The following is a 15,036-nucleotide window of genomic DNA, read 5'->3' on the forward strand; positions in this document are numbered from 1 at the left end:
CGCAGCCAATGGGAGCCGTTCCTCGCGCCCCGCCCCCGCGTGGGTGGAGGGGGCGGGGCCACGCTGTGGTTTTGTTTGCGCGCCCCTACTATCGCCCCCGCCGTGATTCATTAATATTAATGAAATCCCGCCCAATCAGGTGGGGCAGCGGCGGCAGCGCTTTGGTGACGTATCGCCCCTCCTTGCGGCGGGATTCATCTGCATATTCATAAGATAGGCGGGATGAGGCGCGGGCGTTTATAAGGCGCCGCCCCGCCAGGCTCGCCGTACATTTCGCTGAAGCTTTGAAGTGTTCTGTGGACCTCGCACCGCCCGGCTATCGGTGAGCGCAGTCGCGCGGGGCGGCCGCGACCGCACCGGGCCGGGTGGTCCGCAGTGAGCGGAGCCGTGTCCCAGGGGCAGAGGGTCGGGTCCCGCGGGAGGCTAGGCCGCGGCTCCGGACCCACCGATCGGTGCCTTCTGCAGGCACGGGGGACACGGCGGAGCGGGCCGGTCTGGGCCGAGTGGGGGACGGGGCCGCGGCGGGCGGAAAGGCGTGCGCGGAAACAAAATGGCGACGGGCCTCGGCCGTGCAAAATGGCGGGCGGGAGGGAGGGGGCGGCGGGCGGCGCTGCCCAGGCCAGGCCGGTAGGGGGCGATGCGGGCGCGCATGCGCGCTGGGCACGGAGGGGCCGGTACCGGGGGTCCTCCCGGGGGTTGGCGGGACCCGACCCGGCCGCGGGTTCTACCGGGGCCCGGTCCCAATGCTGCTCACCTGCCCTTGGCCCTGAGCCTTGCGGAGCCCCAGCTGGGCCCTCGATCCCGCTCTCCCTGAGGGAGACCCCTTGTAAGACTGGAGGACCACATCAGGCGTCCGGGAGTGTGCGATCACATCAGTGTTGTTATAGGTGGTGTTAAAAGGATTTATTGTTTCAGACCTCGTGGGGATTGTGTGGGTTTTTTGAGTCGCTGACTCGGTTCTGTTGGTTTGGCAGGTCAGAATGGCGTCAGATGAGGGAAAACTCTTTGTCGGCGGGCTCAGTTTCGACACCAATGAGCAGTCATTGGAGCAAGTCTTCTCTAAATACGGACAGATTTCTGAAGGTGAGGCTGCAGAGCCACGATGGGAGATACTTTCCCTAAGTCTTTTAAATTTCCCTGGTGCTGATGGGTTTTTATTTCCTGTCTTTCCTTTTCACAGTCGTGGTGGTGAAAGACAGAGAGACTCAGAGATCCAGAGGTTTTGGCTTTGTTACTTTTGAAAATATCGATGATGCAAAAGATGCGATGATGGCCATGAACGGAAAGGTGAGGAGGCCTTGGAGCTGATTCTTTATTTCTCATAGTGCAGGAAGAGAATCAGAGGTGTGTGCTCCTGTTCAGGCTGTGTGAAAAAATAGATTAATGCTAGTATTTTAGATGAGACTATATGGGTGTATATGGGAAAAATTCGGCTATATGAGTTAATATGTAAAAGAACATACATATATGTGTATATATATATGTACTAGGAGTAAAACTAAAAAGTTCCATTGTGGGGTCTGCATGACTGAGATATGACTTTATAAGCATTCCTGTATATAATATATAATATTGTAATAAAATATAGACTATTATAATAATATTCCATAATATATCAGTTTTTTGCCTACTTGATTTAATTGTGGCATGGAATAGATGTTTATTTATTTCACAAGCAGCGAGTCGTGGCACTGTTCAGCCAACTTAGAAGGCATGCAACTTGTTCTACGTGTGCTTTCTATTTAATTATTTCAGTCTGGCTAACTGTGGTTGTGTTTTAGTCTGTAGATGGGCGTCAGATCCGAGTTGACCAGGCTGGGAAGTCCTCAGAGAACAGATCCCGTGGCTACAGAGGGGGGTCCTCGGGGGGCCGGGGCTTCTTCCGTGGGGGCCGAGGCCGGGGCCGTGGCTTCTCCAGAGGTGAGTGCATGGGGGTCACTCATAATGTCTGCATGGGGGGTGTCATTTGTCAGAATGGTTAAAAAACCTAATTTCCATGTATTTCTAAGGAGGTGGAGACAGAGGCTATGGCGGCAGCAGATTTGATTCCAGAAGTGGAGGCTATAACGGCTCCAGAGACTACTATAATAGCAGGTAAGGGCTCTGCCAGCACCAGGGGTGGTGGGGAAGCTGTGGTGGGGCTCAAAGCAGCAGAGGAGGATTTGAGCAGCTGTAAAGCAAGTTGTGTTTGTCCTGCAGGAGTCAAGGTGGCTATGGAGACAGGAACTCAGGAGGCTCCTACAGAGACAGCTACGACAGTTACGGTAAGTCGTGCTTCGAGCGGGAGCGCTGAGTCCGTGTGCTGTAGGAGCTCTGAACCTGCTGAGCCCGAGCCTGCAGCTGGGGCAGGCTCAGGCTGTGGACGTGTGGTGGTGCCGGGAGATTCTAATTTAATGCATGTGCAGGAGTTGCTCGGATCTAAGGCAAAGCAAGTGTTAAAAAAAAAAAAGAAAAGGTGTTCCTGGAGCCCAAACTCGGCTGCCCTAACGCACTGACCCGCGGGTGGGGGATCTCAGTAGCCAAGTAGCCGTAGCCTTGGAATAATGCAAAGGGAGTAAAATGCTGGAACTTGTCTTTGCTTCAGTGCCTTTACAATTGTGCCTGCTTCTTGTCCTCAGCTACACACAACGAGTAAAAATCCTTCCTGACTCAAGATCGTCCTTCCAATGGCTGTATTTATAAAGATTTTTGGAGCTTCGCTGAAATGGTTATTGTGTAGTACATCTACTTGTATTTTCACTTTTGTAGTATTATCAGTTCTGATCTTGTCATACACAGCCTGGCAGCTTCTGAGACAAGACTGTCTGATTAGACTGTCTTGGAGAAAGCTCTGCTTTCAAGTGGTTTTAATCTTTTTTGAAAGCACTTCAGATTTTATTTTATCCTCCATGAATGAGCCAAGGTGTTCGTTTTTGGTTGTTTTTTTTAAGTTGGGGCCCCAATTCAGTTTCTTTTGAGCTAGCAAGGACCTTGTACCAATGTTCACTAGAAGCTGAACAAGCTGTGGACTTTTTTTTCTTCCTTTTTTTTTTTTTCAAGTGCATTACCTTCGTCTTTTGTAACATTCCTTTAGTGTAGCAAGGTAGGAATGCAGCTTGGGTTCCGTTGGAAGGCAAACCACCTTGATATATCTAAAGAGAAACGTGCTTGTATGTTCAACCCGCATAACGGTATTTTTACTGTTGTAATGATGTAAATGACCCAGAACTAGACTTGCAAACCATAAAGAGGTTCTTGAAAATGTTTATTTATATTGTCCTTTTTTACTGGAAGAAATATGCATATTCCATTGCTGTTGTATTTGAAGTGGTAAAGGATTCCTGTATACAGTTTTCTTTGGCTTTACGAAGCCTATTAAAAGACCGTCTGAAATGAACTCTGCTCCTGACATTTACATTTCATTGCACAACACAACCCTTGGAGATGAAGAACAGTCTTGGGAGCGAGAGGAGGAGATTAGGGACAGTGGCAGAGCTGGCCGGACGATTGCCCGGACGTGCTGGAATTTTAATCCTAAAATCGGTCTTGACATCTGAATTGGCCAAGAAATTTCACATAAAGTAGTCAAACCTTGTCTGTAGAGGCTGGAAGTACAAACTGAGGGCGTGCTAGGAGCGAAGTGCAGTTGGAATGTTAGGAAGGATGATGGATGTGTCCTGCAAAGCTGCTGTAGGTTACACTGGGAAGCTGTAGAGAAGAGCCAAGTGCTGTAGTCCCTGGGCTGTTCCCTGCGTGCCGAGCGCGTGTGCGATGTAGGGGAATGCCGGGCTTAGCTTAGCTGTGTCATTGCTTACAAGTTCTAAGAATTCTTTGCTAGCAAATGGAAACTGCAGTGTCCTTGGAGAAAAGAAGTGTTGTGCCTCCAACAGAAACCTCTGAGACGAGAGCTGCTCTCTTGGCTAGTTCATATGTGGAAATAGTCCTGTAATTCGAGGTAACTCCTTTTGCTCATGTCCGCATCCTTCCTCTTGTTGAGAGCTCATTTGAAAGTCTAATGTACCTGTGAAATATTCCTTTTGACAATTTTGGTCAGCTGCTGGAAAAACGTTAACCCATGCCGTATGCAACCTTTGGCTTGTGGCACACCTTGAGTTCCACAGATCAGAGTTGGGCATGCAGCCGTGTCTTGCTGTAGGTACGGAAGCAAGATTGGAACGAACTCCCTGACTCGATATGTGTTCATCTATTGAGACTCTTCCTAGACTTCATTAAGTTGCTCACTTTAATTGTAGCTTTCTTTGCCATCCTACTTGTTGCCATTAACTTTTTCCCATGGCCCACACTTCCTAAGCAGCCATGTCCAAGTGTTAACTCTCTGCTTAGGGGGATCCAATCCATGGGCTGGCTGAGCACGGGCAGCAGCCGGCCCGGAACAGTTTTTCCCAGACTGTGCTTTGTGGTGTGATGGGTTCAGCGATGGCTTGTGAGACCCTCGTGCGCTGTGAGCTGTGTGGGGAGGTTGGGGGCAAGAGCAGCCTCTGCCCTGGGCTCTTTGTTAATGCCTCTCTGCTTTAGCAGGCTGAAGGGACCCGGCACACGCCTCGGAGGCCCAGCGGATCCTGAGCGACCAGAGCTGCGTTCCAGGGATGCTGCAGCAAGTTTGCCAACCAGGTAACATCCCTCTCCTGAGGATTTTTTTTTTTGTCTGTTTCCCTCTTCCATATCCCTCTTCCATTCCTTTATCCAACCTTCTAATTCTCTTGTGTCCATTTTGTTTCAGCACTGAGACACGTCAGAGAAGACAGAAGGATAGACCCTGGAGTGAGGAGATGAAGAGCTCAAAGCAGTGGTGTTGCTCATTTTTACATGAACCAGATCAGTCAAGACAGAATAAAACACTGAAATGTGGAAAAACAAATCTCTGTGGCACTTTTTGTGGGAAACAGAATGTTTTTGGCTAAAGTATTTGTCCTGGTGCACGGAGCAAACCACCACTGTGGTGCTTGGAGGTAGACGCATTCTGCTCCAAGCAGATTGATGTGTGATCCTCACAGGCAATGAGGTCTTGTTGCAAATTAAATCCCAAAAATGTGGCAGCTCAGTGATGAGGAGGATTAATACAATAATGCTGGGAGAGGCTGACACTCTGAATGTGTTTCTGGCAGGAGATTGCAGGGTAAGAGTTTTTGATCTCAGCTGCTCCTTCCCTTTTTATTTTGTGTTAGAGAAGAGCTGATTGCTTCATCCTGCCCTTTTCTCCCTGTTTTTTTTTAACTGATAAACTCAGAATTTGGTGATGGGCTCAGTCAGGAGCCCTGAGGACTTGCTGCCCAAGAGCCATCAGTTCCCCATTTTCCACTGATAGGAGTCTCCAGACATTCCTGCCTGCAGGAGGGGATTACAGAGCTCACTTCACAAAACCTACTTTTCCTCCTCTAACCTCTTTCAATTTATCTAAGTGAACAGCATTTAAAAAAAGCAATCAGCCATGACACACTTCTGGGGGTTGTATGGAGCAATTCACCAGTGAGGATTTTTTGCATGTTAATGCAGGAGGGTATTAAATACAATGAAAGCTGAGGAGTGTGTGAAGTCTTTGCTGATAAAAATGCAGTCAGGTGAGGCTGAAATGAATTCAGGCTGAAAATACTTAAAAATAATGCTTTGTAAGACCTTCCTAAATAGGATGCTTAGACGCAAACAGAAATAATGAACAGGTGCAAAAATAGCCTGGTTGAAGGTGCTGTTATTTTTAGCATTACTAATTATGGCATTGAGTTAATGATGTCTTGTTGGGATGGGTGAGGGAATCACTGGAGCCAGGGGCTGGATGTGGAACCCAGTGGCGTCATTGGGAAGGTGTCTGGGTGCCAAGGGTCTGATGTGAGCTTGGGTGACCCAGTTTTAACCAAAATGCCCTTTTTTTTAAAGTAAACCCTATGTGTCCAGGCAGCTTGAGCCATTCCTTGAGGAAAAATGGGGAAGTGGAGCAGGACTGAAGGGCGGTGACTGAGCCCTGCTCAGCCTGAAGTGTCTGCAGAGGGAAAAATGGGGGATAGAAATTCTTGGAATGCTCAAAATGCTCCTGTTCCCATCTGTGTTCACCATAGGGCAGGAATGGCCACCCTGAATGGAGAAGGAGAACCCTGAGGGGAAAATGGTGGCTCTCGGGGAGAAGGTCCTGCTATGAGGGGAAAGGGGGGATACTGAGGGAGAAATGATGACCCTGGGCGAAAAGATCCTGCTATGAGGGGGGAAATGGCGACACTGAGGGAGAAATTATGACCCTCGGGGAAAAATGGTGGCCTTGAAGGAGGAGGGCCAAGCCTGAGGGGGAAATGGCGGCTCTGGGGGAGAAGGTCCTGTTATGAGGGGGAAATGGTGACCCTCGGGGAAAAGATCCTTTTATGAGGGGGAAGTGGCCACACTGAGGGAGAAATGATGACCCTCAGGGGAAAGTGGTGGCCTTGAAGGAGGAGGGACAACCCTGAGGGGGAAATGGCGGCTCTGAGGGAGGAATGAGAGCCCTGAAAGAGCAACGGCAGCCCTGAGAGAGGAAGGATGACCCTGAGCGGAAAATGGCGTCTGTGACGGACGGGGTGTTGCAGTGAGGGAGAAATGGCGGCCCCGCCGAGGGGCACGCAGCTCCCGAGGGCAAGCAATAACAACCCCGAGGGCAAAATGTCGGAGCCCCGCGGCGGCTCCGTGAGCGGATCACGGCCGGCCCGGAACGGCGCAGCCCCGGAACCCGCGAGCGGTTCCGCGGGGGTCGGGCGGGGCCTGAGCCGCGCGCACCGTCCCGGCGCCTTCCTGCGGCCGCCGCTCCCGCTCCGCCGCCCCGGCCCGGCCATGCCGCGCCTCCTCCTCCTCCTCATCTTCCTCCTCCTCGTCCCGCGCCTCGGCCGCGCCACCGCCCCCAGCCCGGGGAACAGCACGGAGCCGCCGCGGGCGGTCACACGGAACGAGACGCAGTCGGGAACGGAGCACGAGTCCGGGCCGAGGCTGTCGGTGGGGTCGGGGCTGCCGGTGCTGAGGCGCGCCGTGTATGTGCTGAGCGCTCTGTCGGCGCTGGCCGCCTTTTACTTCATGCTGCGGGCGTTCCGGTGAGTGCAAGGCGGGGACGGGGCTGTATCCGTGTTCTGCTGCTCCTGCTCTTGTCCCCATCCCGGTGTCCCCTGACCCGGGGCTGTGTCCCCGCTGGTTCCCGTTCCCGTTATCCCGGGCTGTGTCCCAGCTTGTCCCGGTTCTGAGGTTCTCTACCCTGCTAGTCCTGGTTCACCGTGGTCGGGGATGTCACCCTGATTGTCCTGGTCCTGGACAGTCCCCCTTGCTTGTGGCACTGTCCTTGCTTGTCCCGGTTTCCCTGCCGGTCCCGGTCTTGCTCTGGGTCCCCCGAAGCCGGTCACGGTGTCCCTGTCCCAATTCCGCTCCTAATCCCTGGGTTTGTGCCCATTTTCCCTGAATCCCCCTCTCTCCCTCCCTCTGCCAGCCAGAGCTCTGCTTCCCCAGCGCATCCCTTTGGCAGCGAGTCCAAAACACGCTGTAAATCCCTCACGCTGTTAATTACCCGAGGTAATTAGCGCTAAACCATCTCCGCTAAAGCCACCCGCTGGGTGGGGACAGCGGCTCACTCACTGCGCTCTCCGTGTCGCTCAGCCCCAGGTCCGAGGGCCCCAGAAACGAGCCCAAAACTCATTTCAGGTTGAAGAAGCCCCAGAGGAAGAAGTACGGGCTGCTGTCGAGCCAGGACGAGAATATCGAGCTGGGCTCTCTCGACAGCGACGAGGACACCGTGTTTGAAAGCCGGAACCTGAGGCGGTGAGGGAGCATTTTGTGTGGTTTTTTTGTGTTGCTCTTTTCCTCACAAGGGGCTGAGGCTCCTTTCCCAAAGCCGTGGGAGCTCTGGCACAGCTCCTACAACCAGATCTGCATAAATTAAAGCGCCTGTGTGTGGTCTCTGTGTTGGCACACGGATTTATCTCACTTTTCCTCGTTTTCTGGCCCAGGAAAGTCTCACTGACAGGGTTATTTGTGGGGTTATGGAGCTGTTGGGAGAGCCCCTGTGCCCAGTCTGGGCCTCCCTGTGTTAGACAGAGAAACAAAAATTCCTGTTTCTTTTTTCCCTTCAGCTTAGGAATTGCTTTCAACTCATATCACAGTTCAAACTCCCAGTCCCATCAGGATATGCATTCCTGTTTTCCCAGCAAAATTCCTGGTTTATTTTGGGTTTTCTTTTTTTCATTTTGGGAATTGCTTCCAGGTCTCATCACGGTTCAAACTCCCAGTCCCATCAGGGATATCCATTCCTGCTTTCCCATCATTGTGTTCACATCCCAAAGTTTGATTTCTGGGGAGGTTGTTTTAAGCTGAGGAGGATTGTCACCTCAAGGAATGTCACCTCAGGGAATGTCACCTCAGCTCTCCCTAATTTTGGGTGTCTCCTTTTTTTTTCCAGATGATTCAGGACCAGTGGCACTGACTGAATGATGGAGGGTCCAATCCCAGTGGAATCTTTAGTGCTCAAGTTTTCTATCTGCTTACTTAACTAACAGTCTGAGCCCTTCCATAGCTGGGGCAGGGGAGAGGGGACCAAACCTGTTTTCTTCACGTGCATTTTTTGGGGACATTTCTGGGTAAAGATGGGAGCTGTTCACTGCATGGGGAAAGGCTTGAGGTAAAGGAGATGCTCTTGGGTGATTTTCAACACCTGAAATCTGAGCTCCAGAGCTGCCCCTGTGCCTCATACCCTTCTCTCCATGCCCTGGAAGCATCAGATCCCTTCTCCAGGCTGATCCTCTTTCCTTCATGCAATATCAGGTTACTTCTTTGGGAAGTGTCTCTGTAATCAGCTTCTGGGAGGAGCTGTGAGAGCTCTGGCTCTGTTACAGGAACGGGGGTGGGAGGGTGATAGCTCAGACAGAGCAGCTTTGGGAAGGAGTTAAACGAGTTACATTTTGCACGATTGGCAATTCCTGGGATAATCCAGGTCATTCATGGGTTTACAGAAATGAAAGGGGCCAAAACCCAAAGGAATCTTTCTCCAAAAGGGCTGGGAATGCCTGGACACTGCCCAGCCCCAGCTGTGAGCTCACCAGGGACACGTGTGACATCTGCCAAGCTCTGGATACCTGAGGAAGAGCCAGATGTGAGCCAGGGAGTGTCTTGGAGCAGCTGATGACTGGAAAAGGGGGACCCCAACCCCTCCTGACTGTGATTCAGGGCAGCCCTGGATGAGCTCTCTCCTCTCAAGGACCCTGGAGTTTCATTCCCTTGGCTGGTGCTCAGCTGGCATCTCTCCTGCAGCCCATTGTTACGTGGATATTTGGGATCTGATTGTGTAGGACCAAAGGTGAATGTCTCAGGAGGTGTTTTTTGGGTGGATTTGCTGCTAAATCGGTGAAAACTGCTCACCAATGCTTCTGTCTGTGGCCTTTCCTTGAAAACTGGCAGCACATCCTTCAATCCCACTTCCCCCCAAGCTGGTAGTGCCTTTGGAGAACCAGAGGGATTCACCCTGCGGGCAGGGAGGGTCCCTGTGGCACATTTAGGGTGAAAAATGAGGATATTCACCTTTAGGGTGAATCTTTGGGATGTCTGGCTCCTTTCCTTTGGCTTGCAAACCCCCTGTGGATCAGGGGCACCGATGGCTCTTGGAGAAGGGACAGGGATGTGCTGATCCTGATCAGGGGGAGGCTGGGGGCTGCCAGATGCTGCAGGATCTGCTGAGGGAGTGCTGTGATCCTGTGCAAGCAGCAGTTGGTCTGTCAGGACAGGTGAGGTTTCCTGGAGAAATCCCACCCTCGTGGCAGCCCTGTCTCACATGTGCACAAAGGATTTTAAAATACACACATATACTTTTTTAATAACATTGCCATGTGCACACAGCTCTTGCATGTGCCCCATTTTCCTGTTGTTTTGATCGTTTCACACCTATTTTAGGTATTCCCTGCCTTGTGGGAGCAGGCAGAGGTTCCATGTGGGGATTGCTGGGATGGCTCCACCTGGATCAGCTTCCCTGGGGATGATTTGAGCTCTGTGAAGATCTTTCTTCATCCTGCAGGGCTGCATGTGCTGGTAAAATTCCCTGGCTGTTTTAATCTCTTTGAAAAGTTGTTCCTTGTGCTGCTGGAGCCTGACTGTCCCACTGCCATGCTCAGTGTTTGACCCACACATTCCTCATCCCTCCTTCACCTGGAGCATTCCTTAAGCTCCCCTCTTGTTGGGCAGCTGGGGTTTGCAATTCTCAACTTTCCTCACCTCACACGAGTGGAGCATTTGTTTAATGTTAAATTATTCAGATCAGAGGGAACCTCAAGCAGTAGGTCTTGCCTTGAAAATAATTCTGCTGCAATTAATTTTGGCTGGAACAGATGTTTGTGTTTGAGCAGGGAAAGGCACGGAGCAGGTGATGAGGTGCCTGGGAAAGAAATTGATGTGCCAACCTGGAATTTCTACACTACTTCCATGTTTTCAGAGTCCTCCTGGCCACCTTTAAGGGGTGCAGGGTACAAAGGTGCTTGTGGGGCTGTCACTTGTCCTGGTCTTGGGCTGCAGACAGGTTGGAGCTGCAATCAGGGACCCTGTGAAGCTGTTTCCACTTCCATGCTGCCCCTCAGCAGCAGTTGGCATCTGGGTTTGCCCTTTGCAGGCTGTGACATTCCATCCCTGCTGTGCTCTGAGCCCTTGGAGACCTTTTCTAGGAGGAGAAAACCCAAGTGACAGATCTGAGACTCCTTGGGATGCTCAGCATGATCCATTTCTCTGGGAAGAATCAGCTGGATCTGGCACTTCTGCAGTGTGAGCAGTGCCAGGGGGGTTTGGGGTGAATCCTGCAAATAACAGCAGCTTTGAACACCTCATGTGACATTTCCACAAAGGAGCAGTTCAGGTGTTCCTTCCATGACTCTTTCAGTTCCTCCATGTGTATTTGATACCCTTGTTTTAGGTCTCTTTGCCCCAGTTGGATCTTCAGATTTCCAGTTGTTTTTCATGCTAAACACAGGAATGCAAACAGACCCACCTGTGCCTGGTCCTGGGCAGGCTGAGGCTTCACCAGGCACTGTTGCACTTTTATTTCTCCTGGATGCCTCAGGGTGTTGGTGGAGGTTCCATGAGCCTGTTGGTCTGCAGGATTCCTGCTCATCCCGCCAAAAAGAGCCAATGGATCACAACCTGCAACAGTCACCACCTGTGTGCGTCGTGACTACGACAGTCTGCTCGGAATTAAACCAAATTTTCCAAAGTTTACGTAATCCCTCTGTTATCTTGGAGGCTTTCTGGGCTGCCCAAACTGACTGGGGTTTCATCTGCAGGGTTAATGGGATCAATGGGAGAAGGGTGAGATCAGCTCTGCTGGTTTTGTTCTGTGCCTGGGATGGGACCTGCAGCCCTGCCAGGGTCTTTGCCTGTGGTGGGAGTCAATAAACAGCACTTGAGTACATTGTTGTGTGAACTCCCCAAGGAGCAGCTCGTGTTTCGCCCTCCTGGAGCTGCTGCTCTGTCTTTAAACAGCCATGGTATTGATCCATGGTTTTCTTGTCATTGCAGCATCCCCTCCCTTGTACTTGGAACCACTGGAATAAAGAATTCCAGCCCACCCATCCCTCCCTGCTGTGTGCATGGGCTGCTGAGCCTGTGGGATGAGGCTGCTCTGGTGAACTCATGGGTTTATGGGGTCCTTGGGGTTTCCCCCTGCTCACAGGGCAGTGACACTGAGCTCCCAGGGCTGCTCCTCACCTTGTGTCCTGTCCAGGCTGGATTGAGCTTGGAGCCATCTGGTCTATGGAAGGTGTGGAATGAGGTGAGCTTTAAAGTCCCTTTCAAATCGTTCAGTGACTCTCTGATTCCCCAGTCATCTCTGGGTTGCTTTCGGTTTTCTGAAGTCTCCTTTCTCCCTGTTCTCACATTAATCCCTTTTATTGTACAGAGGACCAAATAAAGTCGCTGTGAGGCCAATTCCAGCTTCTGCACAGCAGCAGAACCAAGTTCCATTTTGATCATTTGGAGGTGAGGAAGGAGATGCTCTTCCCTGGATCACAGAATCATGGAATCTCCTGAGTCAGAAGGGACCCACAGGGATCATCAAGTCCAACTCGATGGGATGCACAGACACCCCAACAACCCCAATGTGTCCATCCCTGAGAGCAGTGTCCATACTGGAGTTCTTCCAAAGTGCTCCTGGAGTTTTGGCAGCTTTGGGGCTGGGACCATTGCCTGGGGAGCATCCTCGAGGGGGAAGAATCTTTTCCTAAAATCCAACCCTAAACCTGCCCTGACTCAGCTCCAGCCCTTCCCTCAGCTCCTGCCCCTTGTCCCAGAGAGCAGAGATGGGAGCTGCCCCTTGGGAGTCTCCCCTGAGTCTCCTCCAGGCTGAAATGGGAATGTCCCAGCTCCTCCCTGCCAGGAATTCATTCCAGAACAAACCCAAGGGCGTTCCCTGACTCACACCTGCTTCTCATCAGTGGCACTGAGAAAACAGAAGCCACTTTCTCTCTGTCCCCCTCTGCCACCCTGTCCTGGAGGAGCTGGGAGGGTTTTGTTTGCTCCAGGATTTCCCCTCGTTACTGGTGGGGTTTTGGGGGGCAGCAGGGTCAGGGCACACCAGGAGCTGGGGCACAGGGGATCCCTGTAGGTGGCACTCACAGACCAGACTTGCAGCTGCCAGGGCACTGCAGGCACCTGGGGAAGCTGCAAATAAATCCTGGTGCCTTGAAAGGCAAATCTGCTTCTTCCAGCAGCTGAGCTGGCAGTGCCCTTTGGGGGTTTTGTCTCTTTTGGCATCAGGGTGGGGGAACAGCAGGTTTTGGGGTGGCTCCTGGGGAGCTGTTGGGGTTTCTGTCTCAGGGGAGTGTCTTGCCCCAGCTCCACTTGAACCAGGTTCCACCTGGCCCTGTCAGGACTTGTTTGGGAAAGCTTTTTATGATTCTGGCCTTGCAAGGTTCCAGGATGCCCTGGTTTGATGGAGTGATGCCACCAGCTCCAGCCCAGACATGAACAGCATCACCCTGGGGGCACCCCAGCTTTCCTGGGCCAAATTAACTGCAGTGCTAATGAACTAACAGAGAGCATTCTCTGTGCAGCAGCATGGGCAGGACACCATCACCATGTCCAGTTAGATTGCATATGAGGGAAAATTCCTTCCCCAAAAGGAAGGGATCCAGCCTGACTCAGTAGTGGTGTCACCATCCCTGGAAGTGTTCAGAAGACTCCTGCGTGTGGCACCTGGGGACATGGTTTAATGGTGCCCTTGGCAGTGCTGGGGGGAATAGTTAGACTTCATGATTTCAGGGGTCTTTTCCAAAAAAATTCCATTATTTTGTGCTTCCAAGCTCCGTCTGTGTGTGGTGCTGGGAGCTGCCGCAGGATGTGAACCGAGTGCTTGTTCCTTTTCAGGCTCAGGGGGCTGTTACCCCAATTAGCACTAATTGCTGTGGCCCTTGGTGCTGGACCAGCTGCAGCTGTGCTGTCCCCTTCTCATCCCTGTTCCCTGCTCTGTGCCATCCCCTCTTCCCCAGCTCTCAACGGGGCCAGGCTCCGGCTGGCGCTGGCTGGGATTCCAGTCACAAACACAAGCTGGCGGCATGGATCTGCTCGGAATTTATTTTAAACTCGAGGTAAAGTGCTCTTGATGCTTTGGATGCAAATTTCCTTTGCCTGGAATGGGAGCTGCGGGGCCGGTGGAGTGCCAGGGAGCTCTTTTGATTCCAGAGCCTGTTTGCTGCTGCTGCGGCTCCTCACGCCGCGCTCCGTGGAGTGCGAAATCACCTCTGCGGCACAGCCCGGGGAGGAAGCACTGCTGAGCTCTTCTGTCTCTTCTCTCACTCACTGTCCCCTGCTTTTAATGAGGGTTTGTGTCTAAAGTTGGGGTTTTTTTAGGTTTTGGTGGGTTTTTGTTTTATTTTGGGTTTTTTTTTTTTGGTGTTTTTATGTGTTACAGCAGTCTGTGTGTTATTTTTCTGGTCACTCTCTGGGAGAAGAGATGGTTCAAATCCCTCCAGCACCCCAAGGATGAAAAAGAGAAAACTATAGAATATTTTAGAATATAGAAATTTAGAATATAGAAAGGATATTTTAGAAATTTAGAATATAGAAAGGATATTTTAGAAATTTAGAATATAGAAAGGATACTCCATTCATGGATTTTGGACTTCTTTGTCACCGCATTTCTTCAGTACCAAATGAACCTTAGGGTTTTTTAGGTGGCATTAACCAAGGCCAGGTTTGGATGGGGTTTGGAAGAACCTGATCTGGTGGAAGGTGTCCCTGCCCATGGCAGGAGGTGGAAATGAATGAGCTTTAAGGTCCTTCCAACCCAAACTGGAAATATCTCCAGGGCAGCTCTTGGTCATGGTTTGTCCCCATGGACACACCAGGCTTTCACCGGGGCCAAGCCCTGGTTGGGTGAGCAGATGAGTGTGGTCAGGGGAAGGTGTCACAAATTTTGTCCCATTTATTGCTCACACACTCACTGGGTGGCTCTTGGTGTGGCTTTGGATGGTTTTGGAATTTCCCCATAAACGTTTTCAGCTGCACTCACAATTCTCCTCTGGCTCTGTCCCCCTCATTGTGGGCAGGGGCTGGGTGGTCTTCCTCACCTTCATCCCATGGACACTGGCATTCCAAAATGTGTCTCTGGGTTGGCACATTGGGAAGGAAGCTGGGGATGTTCGCAAACCTGCTGCAGAGTCTCTGATGTCTCTTCTGTTCCCCTCAACAAAGCACCTCCACACAACAAGCAGATTTTCCCGTATCAGAAATTACCTTTACTTAGTTGGCTTTTTGTCTAAATCCTCCTTCTGATCTTTATTTTTTCCCTTCCATCATGGAAAGGTGAATGGAAGTGGCACTTCAGCCACCAAAGCCTTTCCTTTAGAATTGCTGCTTGTTTTTTGTTTTAAAAATTTTCCAAGGGGGGCTTTGCAGGGGAGGAGGAAGGAGCGTCCGCTTTTCAAGTGACTCTGGGGAATAAAAGTATAAAGGACAGGAATGATCAGAACTGTGCTGGCAACAGAACAATATTTTATTTTTGAGTACCAGAGCTAATTGGAGAAGGAATTCGCATGACAATTTTTGCAATCTAAGGATAAGTAAACATGA

At 51.2% G+C, this 15,036-nt stretch overlaps 2 protein-coding genes across 10 annotated transcripts; both read left to right on the top strand.

Moving 5' to 3' along the window:
• Window positions 1–210: 210 nt before the first annotated feature.
• Window positions 211–4,858, top strand: CIRBP (cold inducible RNA binding protein). 7 transcript variants are annotated; one of them, XM_059489586.1, is made up of 8 exons: window positions 211–322; window positions 975–1,083; window positions 1,181–1,287; window positions 1,782–1,920; window positions 2,010–2,094; window positions 2,200–4,135; window positions 4,516–4,611; window positions 4,721–4,858. In XM_059489586.1, the coding sequence occupies exons 2-6, from the start codon at window positions 981–983 to the stop codon at window positions 2,291–2,293; spliced, it is 528 nt and encodes a 175-aa protein (XP_059345569.1). In that variant the 5' UTR covers window positions 211–322; window positions 975–980; the 3' UTR covers window positions 2,294–4,135; window positions 4,516–4,611; window positions 4,721–4,858. The 7 variants fall into 7 exon arrangements, with proteins under 7 accessions (XP_059345569.1, XP_059345568.1, XP_059345570.1 ...); XM_059489585.1 differs by having other exon boundaries at window positions 4,519–4,611; XM_059489587.1 differs by having other exon boundaries at window positions 2,200–2,264; window positions 2,619–4,611.
• Window positions 4,859–6,507: 1,649 nt separating this feature from the next.
• On the top strand, window positions 6,508–11,911 carry FAM174C (family with sequence similarity 174 member C). 3 transcript variants are annotated; one of them, XM_059489939.1, is made up of 3 exons: window positions 6,508–7,043; window positions 7,597–7,758; window positions 8,396–11,911. In XM_059489939.1, exons 1-3 carry the CDS (start codon window positions 6,559–6,561, stop codon window positions 8,397–8,399), a joined length of 651 nt encoding a protein of 216 aa, XP_059345922.1. In that variant the 5' UTR covers window positions 6,508–6,558; the 3' UTR covers window positions 8,400–11,911. The 3 variants fall into 3 exon arrangements, with proteins under 3 accessions (XP_059345922.1, XP_059345924.1, XP_059345923.1); XM_059489941.1 differs by having other exon boundaries at window positions 7,642–7,758; XM_059489940.1 differs by lacking the exon at window positions 8,396–11,911 and having other exon boundaries at window positions 7,597–7,762.
• Window positions 11,912–15,036: the final 3,125 nt, after the last annotated feature.

Source organism: Ammospiza nelsoni, chromosome 27, assembly GCF_027579445.1.
Source record: "Ammospiza nelsoni isolate bAmmNel1 chromosome 27, bAmmNel1.pri, whole genome shotgun sequence".
Taxonomy (NCBI): domain Eukaryota; kingdom Metazoa; phylum Chordata; class Aves; order Passeriformes; family Passerellidae; genus Ammospiza; species Ammospiza nelsoni.

What these genes read in the sequence shown, in the direction of transcription:
- FAM174C (XM_059489939.1), top strand. Translation starts at nt 6,559, where the DNA reads ATGGCGGCCCCGCCGAGGGGCACGCAGCTCCCGAGGGCAAGCAATAAC. An exon ending in TTCATGCTGCGGGCGTTCCG is followed by an intron (nt 7,044 to 7,596) that starts GTGAGTGCAAGG and finishes CGTGTCGCTCAG; the next exon opens with CCCCAGGTCCGAGGGCCCCA.
- CIRBP (XM_059489583.1), top strand. Translation starts at nt 981, where the DNA reads ATGGCGTCAGATGAGGGAAAACTCTTTGTCGGCGGGCTCAGTTTCGAC. An exon ending in TGATGGCCATGAACGGAAAG is followed by an intron (nt 1,288 to 1,781) that starts GTGAGGAGGCCT and finishes GTTGTGTTTTAG; the next exon opens with TCTGTAGATGGGCGTCAGAT. An exon ending in AGAGACTACTATAATAGCAG is followed by an intron (nt 2,095 to 2,199) that starts GTAAGGGCTCTG and finishes TTTGTCCTGCAG; the next exon opens with GAGTCAAGGTGGCTATGGAG.